The sequence below is a fragment of the Talpa europaea genome (genome assembly GCF_964194135.1).
Source record: "Talpa europaea genome assembly, chromosome: 1".
Classification (NCBI taxonomy): domain Eukaryota; kingdom Metazoa; phylum Chordata; class Mammalia; order Eulipotyphla; family Talpidae; genus Talpa; species Talpa europaea.
In genome coordinates, this window is record NC_140073.1 from 155,099,930 (window position 1) to 155,116,910 (window position 16,981).

The following is a 16,981-nucleotide window of genomic DNA, read 5'->3' on the forward strand; positions in this document are numbered from 1 at the left end:
GGGCGGCGTGCCTCTGCCTGGTGGTGTCTATTTTTGTCTTTCGTCTTTGCTCTGAGAGGAAGTCTGTTGTCTACGCACATCCCAGCTGCTGTGAATGGCCTGCGTCTCGGGGGGCTTCCAGGTAGGGGCTGGTGGACAGCAGTTCCAGTTCTGGGGCAGAGGGAGCTTCAGGATGTGAGTAATAGGAAGTGACAGAAATGGCCGAGTGTGCCAGATCCTGGTTCGAGGCCACCTTTCCAGCCCCCACACGCCCCCGCCCCAGGCTGGAGCTATATTTAGCAGAGGACTTCCAGGTCCTCGTCCTGCCCCCGACCGACCGGCCCTTTGCTTCTCTTTTGGTTAGTGACCGAGTGACGTGGGCTGGCTTGCGGCTCTGGGTCTCTGGTCCGCCTCCGCGATTCCAGGTCCTTCCTTGCACGCCGAGTTCAGACTCGGTTTCTGCTGGGCCACTTCCATTCTGATCTGTTTTCAGCAACTGGAAATGTGCTGAAGGGGAGGGAGCGGCAGGTGAGCGGTCCTGGAGCTGGGGGGCAGTACGGCCAAGGGAAGCTGTTGGGGAGGGAAGTCAGGTGTGGGGATTCAGAGTGGAGTGGGTGGAAGGAATTGTAGATTATCCTAGACTCGAGGAGTGTGGGTTTTGGTCTTGTGTTCCTAGAAGGGGAGGGCTGGGATTTTTAAATCTAAGGCTTGGTGGTGTGACCCAGATGTGGAAACAGTCATTGGTCCACACTTGGCCAGACTGGAGGCTTACAGGTTGGAGAAACTTCCCTCCGATGAGTTCCCCACGAGCAGGCCTTGCTGCCCACTCGGTAGGCCTAGAAGCGGAGGTCTCGAGAGACAGGTCACTGCTCCTGGGCTCCCTGGGCCAGCCTGCTGCGGGCCCGGGCTGCCCCGCCCCTCTCCGCACCGTCACCCAGGCCCAGTCGGTTCCAGCGTCCTGTGAGCAGCAGACACATGTCCTTTGAGAGCCTCCAAAAGGAAGTCGGTTCGTGTTCACTTCCAGCGATGTCTCCCCTGAGGGTTTGTGCAGGGGGTGTTGGTCTCCAGCAACCCCAGATTTCAAGACCTGGTTGTGTGATGAAGCCTGGGGCGGGGGGGTGGCATGTAGGGCGATGGTCAGGCTCCCCAAGATGCCAGGTGCCCCTGCACATTGTGTTCCAATCTTGCCATTACCTGACCATTCCCTTCTGTGTGCTGTGAGCACAAGGCAGGTCTCAGTGTGTGGGAACTGGAAGGGGGTGTGTGTGTGTGTGTGTTTTTGCCAGACACAGTGCAGCCCCGTCCTCCCGTCCTCTCCTGTCCTCGCCCCCAATCTGAGTTGGGCTTTCTCATCCGTGTGAGTCTCCAGCTCTTCTTGTGGGCGTGCAGACGTGGCCACTCCTGGGGCTGCCAAGCGGCGCTGTGCTGTTGCTCATAGTCCCCGGGTGACACTGACCGCGACACGGCCGCATGTCTTCTGGTTGCTGAAGTCAAGTGCCAGGCCGCATCGCCCTGACTGTGCCTCCAGCGGCGGTGCCCCAGGTCCAGCACCACGACGGCTCGACCTCCTCCCATGCCTTTCCTCTGGGCGCTGTGGCTGCTTAGTGTCCCCCCGCACCCCCTGCCCCTCACGGTCTTGAAATGTGACAGCAGTGGACGCCTTTGGACGCTGTATCAGAGGACGTCCATCTCTGGTTGCTGCCGGCAGAGATGGGTCTCTGCGGACTGGGGGTCCCTCCTTGTCCTGCATCTCAGCCTTTCCACCTTCTGTTTTATCAAGGACCCAGCCCGAGTGGGTGGCCTTCCCTGTACGGTTTCCGTGGCGAGGTGCACGCTGGTGGTGGACCGGAAAGGAAGCTAGTTCTCCATTTTGAATGCGTGGCATCACGGCGCACTCATCCTGTGGCTTTCCCCTCAGCGTGTGTTGCGGAGGTGAAGCCACACGTACACTGCCGTGACCCCCGACTCGTGGAATTAATCAGAATTTCTGGATGGCGGGGCACAAGACTCAGAACTTGCCGCCAGAGTGTGAGTTGAGGGTCCCTGCGCTCGGGGTTGGTTTCTGCGTAGAGCGCCCGTGTTACTCGGCCCCCGACCTCCCCTGTGGGGACCGCACCACGCCAGCCTCCTGCACTGGCTTCTGGGCTCCGTGCGCCCTGGAGTGTGTTTCTAAGTGCAGAGCTGCAGGCGAGGGTGTTTTCCGCTTGAGGAGGTGTCAGGATGCCCCAGAGCGTGGTTGCCAGCACTGGTGACTCACGAGCAGATGGGAAGGCGAACACCGACACCTCATGGGTGACACAGGACACGGCCAGATTTTGATCAGCGTGTCCAAAATCAAACCTTTCACCCCATCCCCCAGCCAAGAAGCCTGTTGGTGCCACCCCCACCCAGCTGGCAGCTGCACCTCCTGGTCCTGGCTCTTTCGGCCACATTAGCACACCCTCCCGTTCAGTGGGACTGCTGAGCACCCTCTCCCAGGGGCCTCCCCTGTCCCTTCCCCCTCCCCCCCTGTGGAAACAGCGGCCACGCAGCCCGGGGCCAGTGGACTGGCCGAGTGGGAACGCCACAGGGCATTGGTGGCACCTCCATCACACCACACCCCCCCCACCCCCCCCACCCCCCACCCCCCCCACCCCACCACACCACACCACACCACACCACACCCATTTCTATTCGGTGGTGGGAACAATCAATAGCTAGTTTCTTAGCAGCTTTGATGTTTATGACGTGGTGGTCTGCTGTTGTCACCCTGGCGTTAGAGCTCCTGCTGCTGCTCCTCTGCTAGCCGCATGTGTCTGCCTTAAACATATCTGCCCCCCCCCTTGTAACGACCATTTTGTTCTGTTTCTATGAGCTCGACTTTCTCAGACTCCACGCATGAGATCTGACAGTGTTTGTTCTGTCTGACTCCCTCTGTTAGCAGCTTAGCGTGTGCCCCAGGGGCCGTCTGTGCTGGTGAAGGGCGGGGGTCCCCTCCTCAGCTGGGTCGTGTTCTGTTGCCTGGATGTCCACATCTCCCTCTGTGACCGACTGGGTGGTTGTGGGTGGTGCAGTGAATATGGGGGGGCAGCTGTCCCTTAGGGATCCTACATTTGTTTCTTTCAGAAAGATACCCAAACGAAGACTTGTCGGATCATACGTTAGTTCTGTTGCAAATTCTCCCAAGTCCCTCCCCACCATTTTCCATCGTGGCTGCACCAGCCTCACCCCCACCAGCGGTGCACAGGGTCCCCTTCCCTGTCCTCGCCAGAACTCCCTCCCACCCCCCAACAGTGCTCCCAGGAGCGAGGTTGGCGCGGGGTGAGCGTTTCCCTGATGGTGAGTGGCACTGAGCACCTTTCAAAACGTACCTGTTGGCACCTGTGTGTCTGCTTCTCCGCCCGTTTCGTGCTGGGACTGCTTTCTCGTTGAGCTGGAGGAGGTCCTTACATGATTTGAATTTTAAGCCCTTGCCAGATGCATTATTTGCCCCGTTTCTCCCATTCTGTGGGTTCCCATTCCCTCTTGCTATGCAGCAAGGAGCTTTATAGTTCAGTGTCATCCCAGCTGTTGGTTTTTGCTTTTGTTGCTTGAGCTTTTGATGTCATCTAAAAATCATGGCCTCGTCGATCTCAGTTTTCAGTAATGCAGCTGGAATGATGCTTCTGCAAATTGAAGTAAACCTTGTATAGGTTCCAGGTGGCACATCCTTGGAAGTCCACATCTGTACATAGCCCCTTACATTGGTCACCAGAAGTCCAGCTTTCACGCCTCACCACCGGATTTTTACATCGATGTCAGGTGTCGGCCTTTCTCTCAAAGCTCCCCCTTCACTTGGAGCAAAAGCCAAGGTTCTCCTGGATCCCTGCTGGTACCCGGGGCTCGTGCGTCTGCCAGTTCATCCCGCTGTCTGTCTCCCCATTCCGTCCCGTCTTCCTCGCATCCCCCAGGCTTCCCCAAGGAGGCTGGCTTTGCCTGGCCGCGGTTTCTGCGGAGCACTTACCGCCAGCCGCTCTCCTCTCTGCGGCCCCAGGCCCGCCCTTGTTGCGGTGTTTGTTTCCTGCACCCACCCGGACCTGAGCTCCATGGGATCTGGTCTTGAAAGGCTGCCTGAACTTAGACAAGAAAGGAAGGACTTACGGCCCGAGGATGAGGGTTGGGCTTGGCTTGGGGGTCGAGCAAGGCTCCGTAGCGCAGATAGGGTGGTGGGGCAGCAGGCAGGACGACAGGTTTCTGTGTGTGTGACCCCACCGGGTCTGTCGTGGGACAGTGGGATCTGTGGGTCCGCGGCGGGCAGGGGGCCAGCTTGTCTTCCCAGTGTTTCTTGTGACCCCAGAGTGCACCTGCTGCGGGGGGGGAGGGTGTCCCAGGCCAGACTACCCACGAAGCACAGGGCTGCTGGCGGGCAGGTCTGTGGTCCCCGTGGGCAGGAGACGTGGCGTCACAATTTCTCAAGCACCATTGTGTATAGGAAGACCCCTGCCCTGCCTTTGCAGCGCCGCCTGGTGCAGGCCCCACTGGCAGGTGGGGACGTGAGCCCTGTGGGCTCAGGTGTGTGCTGGGGCCTGTGGGCAGGGGCTGCTGTTCCCAGGGCATGGCCGCCATGGGGTGTCCCCAGTGCTGTGTTCCTGGTGAGCCAGGCGTGTACTCAGTCTGCCCACCTACAGATAAAGGACTGCAGCGAGATAAGATTAGTCTTTGAACTTGGGCTGTGGACCACCTCCGCCCTTGTCCTTGAGAAATACATTCTGGACTTCTGAGTTTCCCATTTACACGCACGTTAGAAAATGTTGTTGATTGTGGTTGTTAAACCTTTCATTTTGAGACACTGTGGACTCGCACAGAACTGAAACAGCGCAGGGTGCCTCTGAGTCCTTTCTGGCTTCCCAGGGCGAGCGTCTTGCAATGCTGTGGTGCAGCTTCACTCCCAGGATGTTGGTGGCCGTCGAGATCCAGCATATTTTGTCTCCGTAAGAACCTTTTTATCCCCTCCCACCTCCTTCACCTCCGACTACCCCTAATCTGTCCCTGGATCCTGTGATTTTGTCATCTCGAGACTGAGCCGAAAGCGGCATGCGGTGCGTGTCCCTGGGGCCCGTCTGCGCAGTGTGGCTCCAGGGGGTTCCTGCAGGTTGGTGCCCCCCTGGGGTGCGCCGGGTATGATCAGTGACCACGGGAGGATGCAGGCATCTCCAGTGTGGGGTGAGTAAGAGTGAAGTGGCTGTGCACTTCCCCGGCTGGGTTTTGTTTGCTCACAATTCCCCATTTCTGCGGAGTGGCCAGGAGTGTAACTGCTGGCTGTAGGGGAGCTGTTTTTAAGAAGTTGCTGAACTTTCACAGCCCCACCAGCAGTGTGAGCCAGCTTCTCACTTCCCCACCAGGATTTGGTGGTGTCGTTTTTTCCATTTTCACCTTCTGGTAGGTGGTATGGCTTTGTGATTTTAATCTGCGTTTATTTAATGGCTAAGGGGTTAAGCCCTTCCTCCTGTTGTCTCCTGTAGGTTCTCTGACACTGGGGGAGTGCCCAGTGGGTGGACATTTCTACGTGGCCTTCACCCTGGGGGGAGGCTGCAGGAGCGCCCTGATACCGCTGGGCCAGGTGGACAGAGGCCATGGCCTTTTCCATTGCGCTGGACAGAGTGGAGCGGTGTTAGCCGCTCCTCTGCTCTGACTTGTGTCTGTTACTCTGCCCCATTCCCTGTGTCCTGGCTGCAGAGAGCGGCTTTGTGTGATTTTTGTTTCCCTGGCACGGGTGTTTCTGGCAGCCGACTTTCAGCCCCAAGTCTAGGATCAGGATCTGTGAGGCAGATGGAGACAGGAGACCCGGCCTGGGTCTTTCCCGGGCCCTGTGGTCCCAGACCTGTCTGTCGTCTTGTCCCTGCCTGCCTGTCTCCTGTTTGTCTCTGTCGCGTGTGCGGGGAGTTCTTGCACAGAGCCAGCGCAGCAGGGGGAAGCATATCTCCCCGGCTTCCTGGACACGCCTCCTGCTGGCTTCTCCTGTCGTTCCTTTGCAGCAGGAACTCTGAAGGGCCAGAGCAGCCTGCATCCCTGCGGACTGGCCCCCTCCCCCGCACGCTGGGCCAGGCCTCAGCCCACCATGGCGCAGGCCGCATGTTTATGGCTGTGAAGGACAGGCCAGGGGTTCCAGTATGACGGCATCTGCAGGATCTTGGTCTTTCTGTCACCTGAGGTCTCGTTTGCAAATGAGAGGCAAGGCCGGTCCACGACGAGAAACGCAGGATGTCTGCCCGGTCGCTCCCCTCCAGATCCGATTTACCCACCTCCATGTTGCACTTTCGGGAAACCTGGTCAGAGTTGGGGGGCGGCCAGATGACTCATTGTGATGTCCTCGCCGTCCTCGGAGCCGGGATCCCCGCTGAAGCCAAGGCGGGGTGCGAGCCCCTGCTGCTCAGAGCCGGTGGGGGGCGCCTGCTGAGGGCCGGCTCCTGCCCCCCTTTGCCCACTGCTCCTGGCATCGCCCACGGGGTGGGCTCGTGGGGGCCCAGGGGAAAGCCATATCGGGAGAGGTCGGGAGCTCCCTGCTTCAGCTGCTCTGGGGCCTTGTGTCCAGCCGGCTTCAGTTTCCTCTCCTGACACCCACTTGATTAGACTCCAGAAAGGATGGGCTGAGCAAATGCCCGGGAATGCCCAGCAGATTCCTCGAGACCCAGAGTCGGCAGGCCGAGGTGTCTGCTGTGTCAGGTGACACAGGTCAGCTGCCTGCGTGTTGCTGCAGGGCCACCCTCTGGGGCTGCTTATCACCCCTGCCTCTGCAGAGAGCCTCCGCCCCTCCTTTTGCCCCAGACTCCATCATCTCCCTGGTTGGTTCTTCCCGCGACAGGGGCTGGCTGGGGTGTCCTGCACTCTTTGGAGTAACGGGGTACTTCTCCCGTCTCCCAGAAGGCCATTGGATGAAAGGATGTCAGCAACATTCTTATTTCAAATAGGACTTGTAAAGCTTTTTTTTTGGGGGGGGGCATCCTTATAAGTCATTTTTTCTTATCTCCACGCGGGCACAGTGGACAGTAGGGGCAGTGTGCCCCTCTGTGTCTCTCTTTTCCCCTCCAGCGTGCAGAACGTGGTGCCCCTGGTGCCAGGAGTCCCCCTGCTCCATTCCCGCTTGCTCGTCCTCTCCCGTGGCCATGGTTGGGTGTGCCCAGCGTAGCCTGCTCCGGGGCTGCCGTGGACATTCCTATGTACGTCTTGCTGAGGAGGAAACAGGCTCATGAGGCAGAGGGTGAATGGATGTCGGTTGGGCAAGACTTTTCCAGAGCGGTTGCACAGAATTTGCATTCCTGCTGCTTCACACCCTCGCCAGCACTGGTCCTGGCCTTTGTGCTGGTGTGGGCTCACCAGGAAACTCTGCCCTTGAGTGTTTTTTCATGTCTTGTCATCTGTGAAGTAACTGTTCAGGTCTTCCTTCTGTCCGCTTTCCTGTTTGCTGGTCTGCTCTGTTCTTGCTGCACATGCCTGAGAATTCCCTTCTGTCTGCCGCCCTCCTGCCCCGCCTCAGAGGTCCGTCCTCGGTGCTGTCCTTTCTGTTGCTCTCTTGTCTTCCCAGGGCCAAGGTCTAGGGGTGCTTTGACTCTGGCATTTGTGGGTTTCCATCTTAGCACCCCATTGTTTGGCTGTGCTCTTCCATAGGTGCTGAGTCTGCTTATCCCTCATGCACCTGGCCTCTCCTCCCAAGTTCACTGTGTTACGTACTTTTAGTTTGCATTTATCTTTGAAATTTAGTTGTTTGCTTGAAAAATACAGTGTATCTTTTGGTTTCGGAAATCTTTCTTGTGTTGAGGCCTGATTTTGGGTCTAGTTCTGTCTGCTTAGGAGCTATGGTATTGGCTTCAGTCCAAACACAGGCCCCGCTCGTACTGCTCGGAGCTTCCTGCCTGCTCAGGGCGGGCAGGGACAGGCAGCAGGAGACAGCTCACCTCTCTCCTGGGTCTGCTGTTCCCTCAGTCTCCAGCCTCGGGATCGACTGGAAAGTGCTGTCTGGGATCCCTCTGGCAGAACCACCGCGAGTCCTTTCCTCCTGAAGCTGCCCACCCTCACACCTCCATCCCCTGATGTCCCCCCACCCCCAAGACCCCACCCTCACACCTGGTCTTGGGAGCAGCTGAGGAATGTGGATTCGGGCTGAAAGGAGTTAGAGCAGATCAGCAGGAAGCTGAGATTTGTTGGCTTTTTTGGGTGGGAGTCTTCTGGCCTGAGAGCTGGCCTGGTGGCCCCAGAACGGCTCAGGAAGGTGCTGTTCTCGGGAGCGCCGCCTTGGGTGAGGTCAGGTAACACCTGAGGTCAGGACGCAGAGCCTGAAGTAGCCCCGGCTTGTGGGGTCAGCCATGACTGGCCCTCTTGCAGACGAGTGGGGGGGTCCAGGAGGGGCAGCCATGTGCGCACACACGGCCTCCTGCCTGCACTGCACCCGGTGCGCTGGCCCCTTTGATCCATAGCAGCCTATCAGGGAGCTCTGGCCACCCCTTTTCCAGAAGGGAAGCAATGCAGTCGGCCCAGCCAGCCCTGCCCAGTGGGAGTCAGACCTGAGTCTATCTCCACAAACCAGAACCAGAAAGGCTGTAAAAAAAGGGGGAAAATCAGGTTCTTGGACATTTTTCTCTTGGCCAGTGTTTATTCCCTGCGGCAGCAGCCAGTTTGAAGAGAGGACGTCATTTGTCACTTGCTTTCTGAGCTCACTGTCCACTGTTGCCCAGTGGAGCCCATTACCACGAGCTGAAGCGCCCCCTCAGGCACGTGGAGGGGTGCCCACGATCCTCCCCAGCGACCTGTCTGAGTCCTGGAGTGATGAGAGGCTTCACCTCCTGGTGGTCATCTTGGGAGCAGTCAAAGCAAAAGCAAAAATGGAATCTCATTGTTCTCGTCTGTAAATACCCTGTTGCATCACTCCCAGTGTGATCCCCGAGTTATGCAAACTAATTATTTTTCTGCAACTGTGTTTATTGTGCTGATAAAAATGTTCAAATATTAAAACTCACTTTGGGGTGAGTAATGGAGTTGTTTGCCGAGATTTTATAGGCAGACGGCTGCTGCTGAGAATTCTGTAAGCACCAACACCTTGGCACCTGCCAGCTCCCCCCGCCTCCCCTGACCCCTCTGTGCACAGCCCCCTCGGCCAAGCTCACCCAGCCTGCCTTGTCTCTGTGGCCTTTCGGTGTCTGAAATAGTTTTCTTGTTTCTCTCTTGCTGGATCATTCTGTGTGAGCAGGAACCTTGCCCGTGCGGGTCCTTGAGCCCCCGGCGAGCAGGTGGGCCTCACATGTCCTGAGTGTAGGCCGTTGACATGCCCTTGTCAGAGCGGCCTGCCCACCTGCCATGGCTTCTGCGACTCTTCCGCCCGGCCCGCCGAGGCGAAGGTGTGACCCGTGCGGGTGTTTGTGATTTGTTCCTTCTTACCCCTGTGTGGCCGAGCTCTGTAGGCAGTTTATGGGACTCGGAAGAAATCATCTGTCGACGTAAGACACTGTTTCTGAACTTACTGAGTCAGAAAGCTCATTTCATAATTTAAATTGGGGGTTCCTGATGTAAAGCTCTGAGATGGGAGAGAGTCCAGAAGTAAGGTCACGCCCTCTCCGGGTGAGCCTGGGGTGGGGTGAGGGGCAGACGCATCCTAATGCTGTGGGGGACACGTGCCGCCCAGGGGTCCTTGGCAAAGCTGGGAACGGGGCCTCTCGGCGCGTGCTCCAGGCGTGGCAGTGCAGACGCGGGCGCTCTGTGCAAGACTCTGCTGTGGCTGTTTGACACGGAAGGATTTTCAACAGCCTGGAATGTTCGCGGCCAGGGAGCGGGCCGGGCTTCCACACGGTGGCGCTTCCAGACTGCGGAGCCTCGGGCCAGCGTGTGGCTGCCCCACCTTTACTCATTGTTTTTGTAACCATCTTAGGGCAGGGGGCTCTCAGGAGGGAGGGACACACGTGAAAGCCGGACTTCGGACCGTGCATTTCACTTTGGATCCCGGTAGCTATTTTGTGTCACTATTGACAGGTTGTGACTTCTTAATTTTTGACAGACGTCAACATTTCATCGAACAGGTTTCCAGGGGGTACCTCCTCTCGGTACCTGAGGGGACCCTTCTGCCGCAGCTGTGTTGACGCTTGAACATCATCTTTTAAGACTTTGCCAGCCCGCTGGGTGGGAGATGGCACAGCGGCCAGGCAGCCTCTCATTCAGTAGCCTCTCATTCATTTCTGTTTCTTCTGTGAAATGCAAGTTTGTAAGCTTTTTTATAAAACCCAAGCTTTTCACTGTCAGGTCGTGACCCGTTTCCATGATGCCGTCGGGCCCTGGCCTCTGGCCGGTCATTGGTCTGCTGGAGTGTGTGGGGGACGCGGTCCTGGCGACGTGGCCGCTCCCGCTGCTCAGTGCTGAGCACAGCCGCGGGCACTCGGGGGGCATCGCACTGTTCTCCTTTTAGAAAAATGTCCCGTGGCGCATGCTGTGTCCCGGCGCTGGACAGCGCGCGCCCCTGGGCTTGCTGTGGATGTGTGAGCTCATCTGATTTTGGGCTTGAGGCTGGCCTGGGCTTTTAGTGACCCGTGATAACCGTTCTTACGTTCTGTTCCACTGAGTGAGTGAAACGGTAACTTTTGTTTTAGAAACTGTGGTGAAGTCGGTTTCTGGGAGTCCCAGGGCTTCTTGCAGGCTGCTATGTCTCTTTCCAGGTCATCACCCCGTGCAGGAGACTCATCCTCTGTGCTGACAACAGAAAGGAGATGGAAGACTGGATCGCAGCCCTGAAGACCGTTCAGAACAGGGAGCATTTTGAGGTGAAGGAGCGCCCTGCCCGTGGTCCCAGGCGTCTGCCCTCCCGCTCCGAGTGCCTGCCCCGGCGCCGACCTTGGCACGTCTGTGACCGAAGGCTCGTCCTCCCCATGCGCCCGCAGACTCAGCCCTGGCTGCCCCTCTCCTGGACACTTTCCTGCGTCCTGTCCAGGTCCCATGTCGGAGTAGGGGGGGCTCACCTTTGCCCCGTCTCCTCTGCAGCCCACCCAGTACAGCATGGACCACTTCTCAGGGACGCACAACTGGTACGCCTGCTCCCACGCTAGGCCCACCTACTGCAACGTGTGTCGAGAGGCGCTGTCGGGGGTCACGTCCCACGGGCTGTCCTGTGAAGGTGCGGAGGACCCTTCCTGCTGGGGGCGGTGGCCCGAGCAGGTGGAGGGTGCACGGAATCCAGACACCTCAGATGCCTGTGGCTCCACCCTACTTCCCTTCCCTCCCGGGGAGCCCTTGATAAGGCGAAGTAAAACGGGGGATGGTCTAAGGAGAAACGAAGAGGAAACGGGGAGGAGAGACCGGACAGGGCCTGTCAGCCCCTCTGGTTATTCCCGCTCTCTGGATGGGGGGTGGGTGGCCTCGTGGGTCAGGCCGGGTGACCGGCGCTGCCTCTGAGGCGCAGCTGTGCCCCTGCCCACCTGCCCCACCTGCTGTCTGGGCACAGTAGCCCGCGGATTTCAGAACAGTTTTCACATTTATAACTGGTTGGACAAATCAGAAGAAAATGACTGTTTTGAGACACAGAAAACCATGGGACATGTCGGGTGGGATCCTATCAAGAGGTGTGGGCCTGGCTGCTCCTGCTCAGCCAGTGGTTGGGAGGGAGGAGGGAGGCCTGCTTGGCCCCCGAAGCCCTCTGGTCACTCAGGCCCCTTCCAAAAAGCTGGGTATCCCTGCTCTCGGCACCTCGTCTCCCTTCCAGCCGCTGCATTCAGGGGCTGAGCTCCTTACCAGCGAGGGCCTCTCCTCTCCGACTCCCCCAAAACCCGGGACCCTCACTGGCCTGCTCTCGGCACAAGCCATGAAGGTCCCTGTGCCCCTCCCCCCACAGTGTGCAAGTTCAAGGCCCACAAGCGGTGCGCCGTGCGTGCCAACAACGACTGCAAGTGGACCACGCTGGCCTCTATCGGCAAGGACATCATCGAGGATGAGGATGGGGTGCGCATACGGCCCCTCCCTGTGCTGGCGGGGAGCTGCCCTGACCCCTGTTCAAATCCCAGGAGGTTTTCACTTGCGTTCTTCCCCCAAGTATTTGTGCCAGGCTGCCCCCCGCCACCCCGAGGCCGGCTGGGGTCCCACCCTCAGCTGTGGGTGTGGAGAGGGCTGTATTGGTTGGGTTCGTCCCGAGCATTTTTGCCCACGGGCTGGGGGCGTGTGTGCGCCTGCCGGCCACAGCCCCTCTCTGCCTGGCTCGCAGATCTCCATGCCCCACCAGTGGCTGGAAGGGAACCTGCCTGTGAGTGCCAAGTGCACTGTGTGCGACAAGACCTGCGGCAGCGTGCTGCGCCTGCAGGACTGGCGCTGCCTCTGGTGCAAGGCCATGGTGAGTGCGCCCGGTGCCCGTGGGCTCCCTCCCAGCTGGCCTGCTTGCCCTGTGCCTGCGGCTTCTCCCTCCTGCAGGGAGAGGCTGTCACCCTGGTGGGGCCTGCATTCTCTTTCAGGTGCACACGTCCTGTAAAGACTCCTTGGTGACCAAGTGCCCGCTGGGCCTGTGCAAGGTGTCGGTCATCCCTCCCACCGCTCTCAACAGCATTGATTCCGACGGTGGGTGTCCCCTCCATGCACACTCTCCTCCCCCGCTCCAGGGTGGGTGATGCTGGTGATTTTGAGGTGGGGGGCAGAGTTGTGTGCAGAGGTAGTGCCCAGATCCAAGGTGTTGAGCACACTTAGGACTTGGAGGTGATAGATGTGGTTGGCTCTTGAGCAGAAGCTGACCATGGAACTTCTGCTCTTCAGCATCTGGTCTGCACCTGGTGACAGGTGCCAACCAGCACCATTGTGTACCTGTGCACACCTGTCCAGGCGCCTTTAAATTACATGTCTGAACATGTGTCGCTGGAAAGGTGGGAGACCGGGGTGCGGGTCTCAAGAATTCCACTCTCCAGATGGAGTGTGTTGGGGAGTGGGGTCCTTGCAAGATTCAGCACCTGTCATGTACAGTAGGCTGGGGGGCCCCTCCCCCTCAGGCAGTGTGCGGTACAGACTGTGATTTGAGCTGGTTGACTGGGGGACGGTGAGAGGGTGTTAGCATTCGACCGAGTGCTGGTGTATCTTGCCTTCAGGCTTTCCTGTCCTTTTCCATCTCACACCCAGGCTTCTGGAAAGCCACGTGCCCTCCGTCCTGCACGAGCCCACTGCTGGTCTTTGTCAATTCCAAAAGTGGGGACAACCAGGGGGTGAAGTTCCTCAGAAGATTCAAGCAGCTGCTGAACCCCGCCCAGGTCTTCGACCTCATGAACGGAGGCCCGCACCTTGGGTAGGGCACACGCGTCTCTCCTGGCATGTTCACATGATGCGCACTAATGCGTTAAAGAAACAGGGCATTAGGGTTGCCCGACACGTCTCCTCCTGAGTCCAGTCGCAGAGGTGCCCCTGGCAGGGCTGGCCAAGGGGTGTGTCCTGCAGCCTCTGGGTGTGTCTGGGTCACGCGCACACCTCGCCAGCTGGGGTCCTGGGTCTTGGGTCCTGGGTCCTGGTGCGCATCTGGCTTTCTGAGGTCAGTAGTTGCAGACATGCCTCCTGTTTCTTGTGCTGAATGTTGAGGTGGGAGCTTTGTCCTCAGTTTGCAGGTCTCAGGGACATGTGGGTCTTGGGTGAGGCTACCCCTCTCCTTATCTGCAGCTGGGGGGCTGAGGTGTGTTTCCTCCAGTTCTGTACCTTCTGCGGGTTTGTGAGTCGCACGTCAGCAGAGGGCCCTCCTGCTTGGAACGCAGTTCACGGTGGGGCAGCGGGAGGGCCTGCAGGCTGCTCTTCCCATGTGCTTATGGGGCTGCTTCTAGAGAGCATGTTGGGTTTGGAGCAGGTGCTGCTGGGACATGAACTGGGGCACCAGTGGGGAGCTGAGCAAACCCTGCTCCTACGGGTGCTGCTTCGCCCCACTCACAGCAGCTGTGGAGGAAGTCACATGGCGCCTGTGGTCTGTTCTGCAAATGAGCAGTGTCCTGCAGATGCTGCAGATGGACGCAGGGTGTGTCCAGCCCAAGTGATGCAAGAATCACCTCATAAAGCGCAGTCAGCCCCATGGGGAAAGCGTCCCCCGGGCACCAGCCGTTAGCCTGTGAGCTGCACAGTGGGCTTAAGAAGGGTGGTCTCGAACCCCCCAGCTGGTGTGGGTGTGCTGTGCGTGCAGACGAGGCCCCTCGAGGTGCTATTGGCGTTGGCTCAGGACATCCCATTTCTGGAAGCATCCCTGATCTCAGGGGTTTGTAGCAAAGCTTACACGAATCTCCTCCTCTTCAGAGAGTGGGGGTCAGAGAGGTCAGTGTTCTTGAAGAAGCACACAGGCCAGAATGCCACCTGCTTACACCTGGAGGCTGGTGCCGGGGCTGTCCCTGGAGGTCAGTGGGGCCTGGCTCAGGTGCTGATGGCCAGGTTCTGCTTGTAGGGGGCAGGTCAGACAGAGGTCAAGGTCGAGGATGGGTGGCTTCTCACAGGGAAGGATGGTGTGCAGGATCTTCGGGAGCCTGGAGGAGGGGCTCACAAATCAGACCGGGGCTCCTGGGGCTCAGCTCCTGGCGCTTGAGGAGAGGGCGTTTCCATGTGTGTTCAGAGGTGGGAACACTGGGCAGAAGGTGGGCAGCTGCTGGCCAGGGAGACAGAGGGAGTGCCTTCCCTGGGGACAAGGGGCCACCTTCTTAAAGCTGGACACTGGCTAAGACCTTAGGAAGCTCCTGCTGGTAGCGTGAGTTGGAACTTTCCGAAGAAAGTGTCAAGTGGGCTGCAGCCTCTTTCTTGTAGGGGCTATGAGGGCGGCATCTAGGCCAGCACTTGGGGGTTCCAGGTCTGGCCTAGTAACCAGTTTGAGGGTGGCACTGCCAGTCTCCTGGGGAGGAGACCCAGGATGAGGTGGCACCCGGGCCCTGTGAGCACCGGCACTGTCTCAGGAATGCGGGGTGTTGGCCAGGCCGCTGCGTCTCCGTGGCCCCTGAAGCCAAAATGCGGAAACGCCGCTCAGGAAGAGGGTGAGGAGTGGGCGGAAGGCCACGGGGGAAGGCCACGGGGGTCCCGAGGGAGACTGAGTGACCGGGAGGCATGTGGGGAGGATGTGGGAGTGAGTGCCTCGGGAGAGGGTATGTGTCCATCCTGTGTGGAGGGACAAGCAGGGTGTGGACAGCACCCAGCACCTGGAGCTGATGGGCCGTGACAGGGCTGCCTGAGTGTGGAGCCTGGTGGGAGGCATTGCCCTCAGGCTGGCGAAAACCAGCAGACTGGGCCTGGGCACCTCAGAGATCTGGCCTCCTAGCAGCTGTGCCCAGGAGGGAGTAGGCAGGGTCAGCTGTGAGGAGCACAGACGGGCCTGGCCATCAGTGGTCCTTGAGAAGGTATTTTCTTGGCCAACGTTGTCTTTCCTCTGCAGCTTACGCCTGTTCCAGAAGTTCGACACCTTCCGGATTCTGGTTTGTGGTGGGGATGGCAGTGTTGGCTGGGTCCTCTCTGAAATTGACAGCCTGAACCTTCACAAGCAGGTACTGGGGTGTGGGGTCCTGGGCCATGGGGAGTACTGCCCGTCAGGATTGTGGTTTCCTTGTCCCTGGGAATCCTCGTCCCCTGGAGTTCCCCCCTCCCCTACCCTGAGGACCAGTTGGGGATTGTAGGGAAGAGCAGGTGGCTTGATGGCGTCGTGGGGCCCAGAGGCTCCTAAGTGAAGGGAGCTAAAAAAGAGCTTTCTAGAACCAAGGGTTCTGGTGGGAAGCTGGTCTCATGGGGGCTTCCCTCCTGCTTGCACCCCTACCAACTCTTCGTGGGGTGACCATAGAAGCCACTGCCTGGCGCCTCCTGCTTTGGGGAGGGACAGAAATGGATTCGCACCTCAAGGGGTCTATTAGGGTCTATTTGACTCAGTCCTTGTATTGTAAGATAATTTCCTGGTCATTTAAAAAGTAATCATTGAATTTTTTCACTCCCCCCATGGATTGCTGTCACTGTTTAGACCCTCGCTGTCATATGCGCGTGGGGTAACGCACCACACGGCTTTCATTTCACGACCTCGTCCACCACGTGACTCTTGGTCCTGCTAGTCCATGGTGGACCCGTCCGGAGCCAGTGTGGGTGGGTGCGGGTGGTGCCTCCTGTGGGCTGCACGGTCCTGGTGCCTCGAGGTCCCCTGCAGGCTGCCCCCGGAAGCCCGGCACACCCTGACGCTGCCTCTGGGGCTCCCCATTGAAGTGGCCAATGTGCCAACTGCTCCCCGCAGCTGTGCTGATGGACCTTTCTGATGTGGCGTAAAACTCCTCCCCCTACTCTGTCCATTTTGTTCTTTACTTCAGGCCCATGTATGTGGGCCCCAAAAAGTATGTTTTATTTTTTTTAGCTACTGGTGAGGTCAAGCATCCCAGTTAACTTTGAACTTTTAAGTGAATCTCTTGGGCATATTTTTTCGGCCGGTCTTTTTGGGGTACTATTTTTTCTTCCAAAACCCTCAGCCTGACCTGAGTCTGGTTTCCAGAGAGTTCATTCTCTCTCCAAGCCCTGTTAGTGGCAGTGGACACAGTAGGTGGGGTGGACGCCCTGTTGTCCCGCTCTGGGCAGGGGTGAGATGGCGGGTGGCCGGGCTGAAGGGCCCCTGTGCTCAGGAGGGTGTGCACTGCCCCCTAGTGGCGAGACCGAGCAGGACACTGAATTCTGGTACAGGTTTTGTTGCCTCTAGGATTATTCACAAGCTCCTTATCACCTGCTGCTGAGCTCAGGGAGGTTTCTCCTTTGGCTTTCTGTGGCACCAGGTCTGCTGGCTGCCCCTTCCTCCCCCCCCCCCCGCCATGCCAGGGCCCCCCTCTTTGTCACATTCTTCCTCCAGGTCTCTTTGAGCCGTGGGACAGAGGTGTGGCTGCCCCTGGCCTCTCCTCAATGCCTCCAGGCCCTGCGGCCTGGCCTTTTCCAGCACTGAGTGCACTGCTCAGCTCCCTGCCCATTGCCCCACCCGCCCAGTTGTCCAACAGAGATACCTGCAGTTGTTCTTGGTGCTCCTCGGCCTCCCCCCCATTTCTGGTTAATCGTCCAGACCACACCGTGTGGC

The 16,981-nt window shown here is 58.7% G+C and overlaps 1 protein-coding gene across 1 annotated transcript in view; it reads left to right on the forward strand.

Moving 5' to 3' along the window:
• Window positions 1-16,981, forward strand: part of DGKD (diacylglycerol kinase delta) — a gene marked incomplete at both ends in the record, with an annotated part of 80,674 nt that overhangs the window by 43,047 nt on the left and 20,646 nt on the right. Inside the window, 7 exons of the mRNA XM_084243312.1 lie at window positions 10,632-10,736; window positions 10,954-11,086; window positions 11,801-11,907; window positions 12,167-12,292; window positions 12,411-12,513; window positions 13,063-13,225; window positions 15,326-15,434. Coding sequence (XP_084099438.1) covers window positions 10,632-10,736; window positions 10,954-11,086; window positions 11,801-11,907; window positions 12,167-12,292; window positions 12,411-12,513; window positions 13,063-13,225; window positions 15,326-15,434 — 846 coding nt within the window. The remainder of the gene's footprint in view (window positions 1-10,631; window positions 10,737-10,953; window positions 11,087-11,800; window positions 11,908-12,166; window positions 12,293-12,410; window positions 12,514-13,062; window positions 13,226-15,325; window positions 15,435-16,981) is intronic.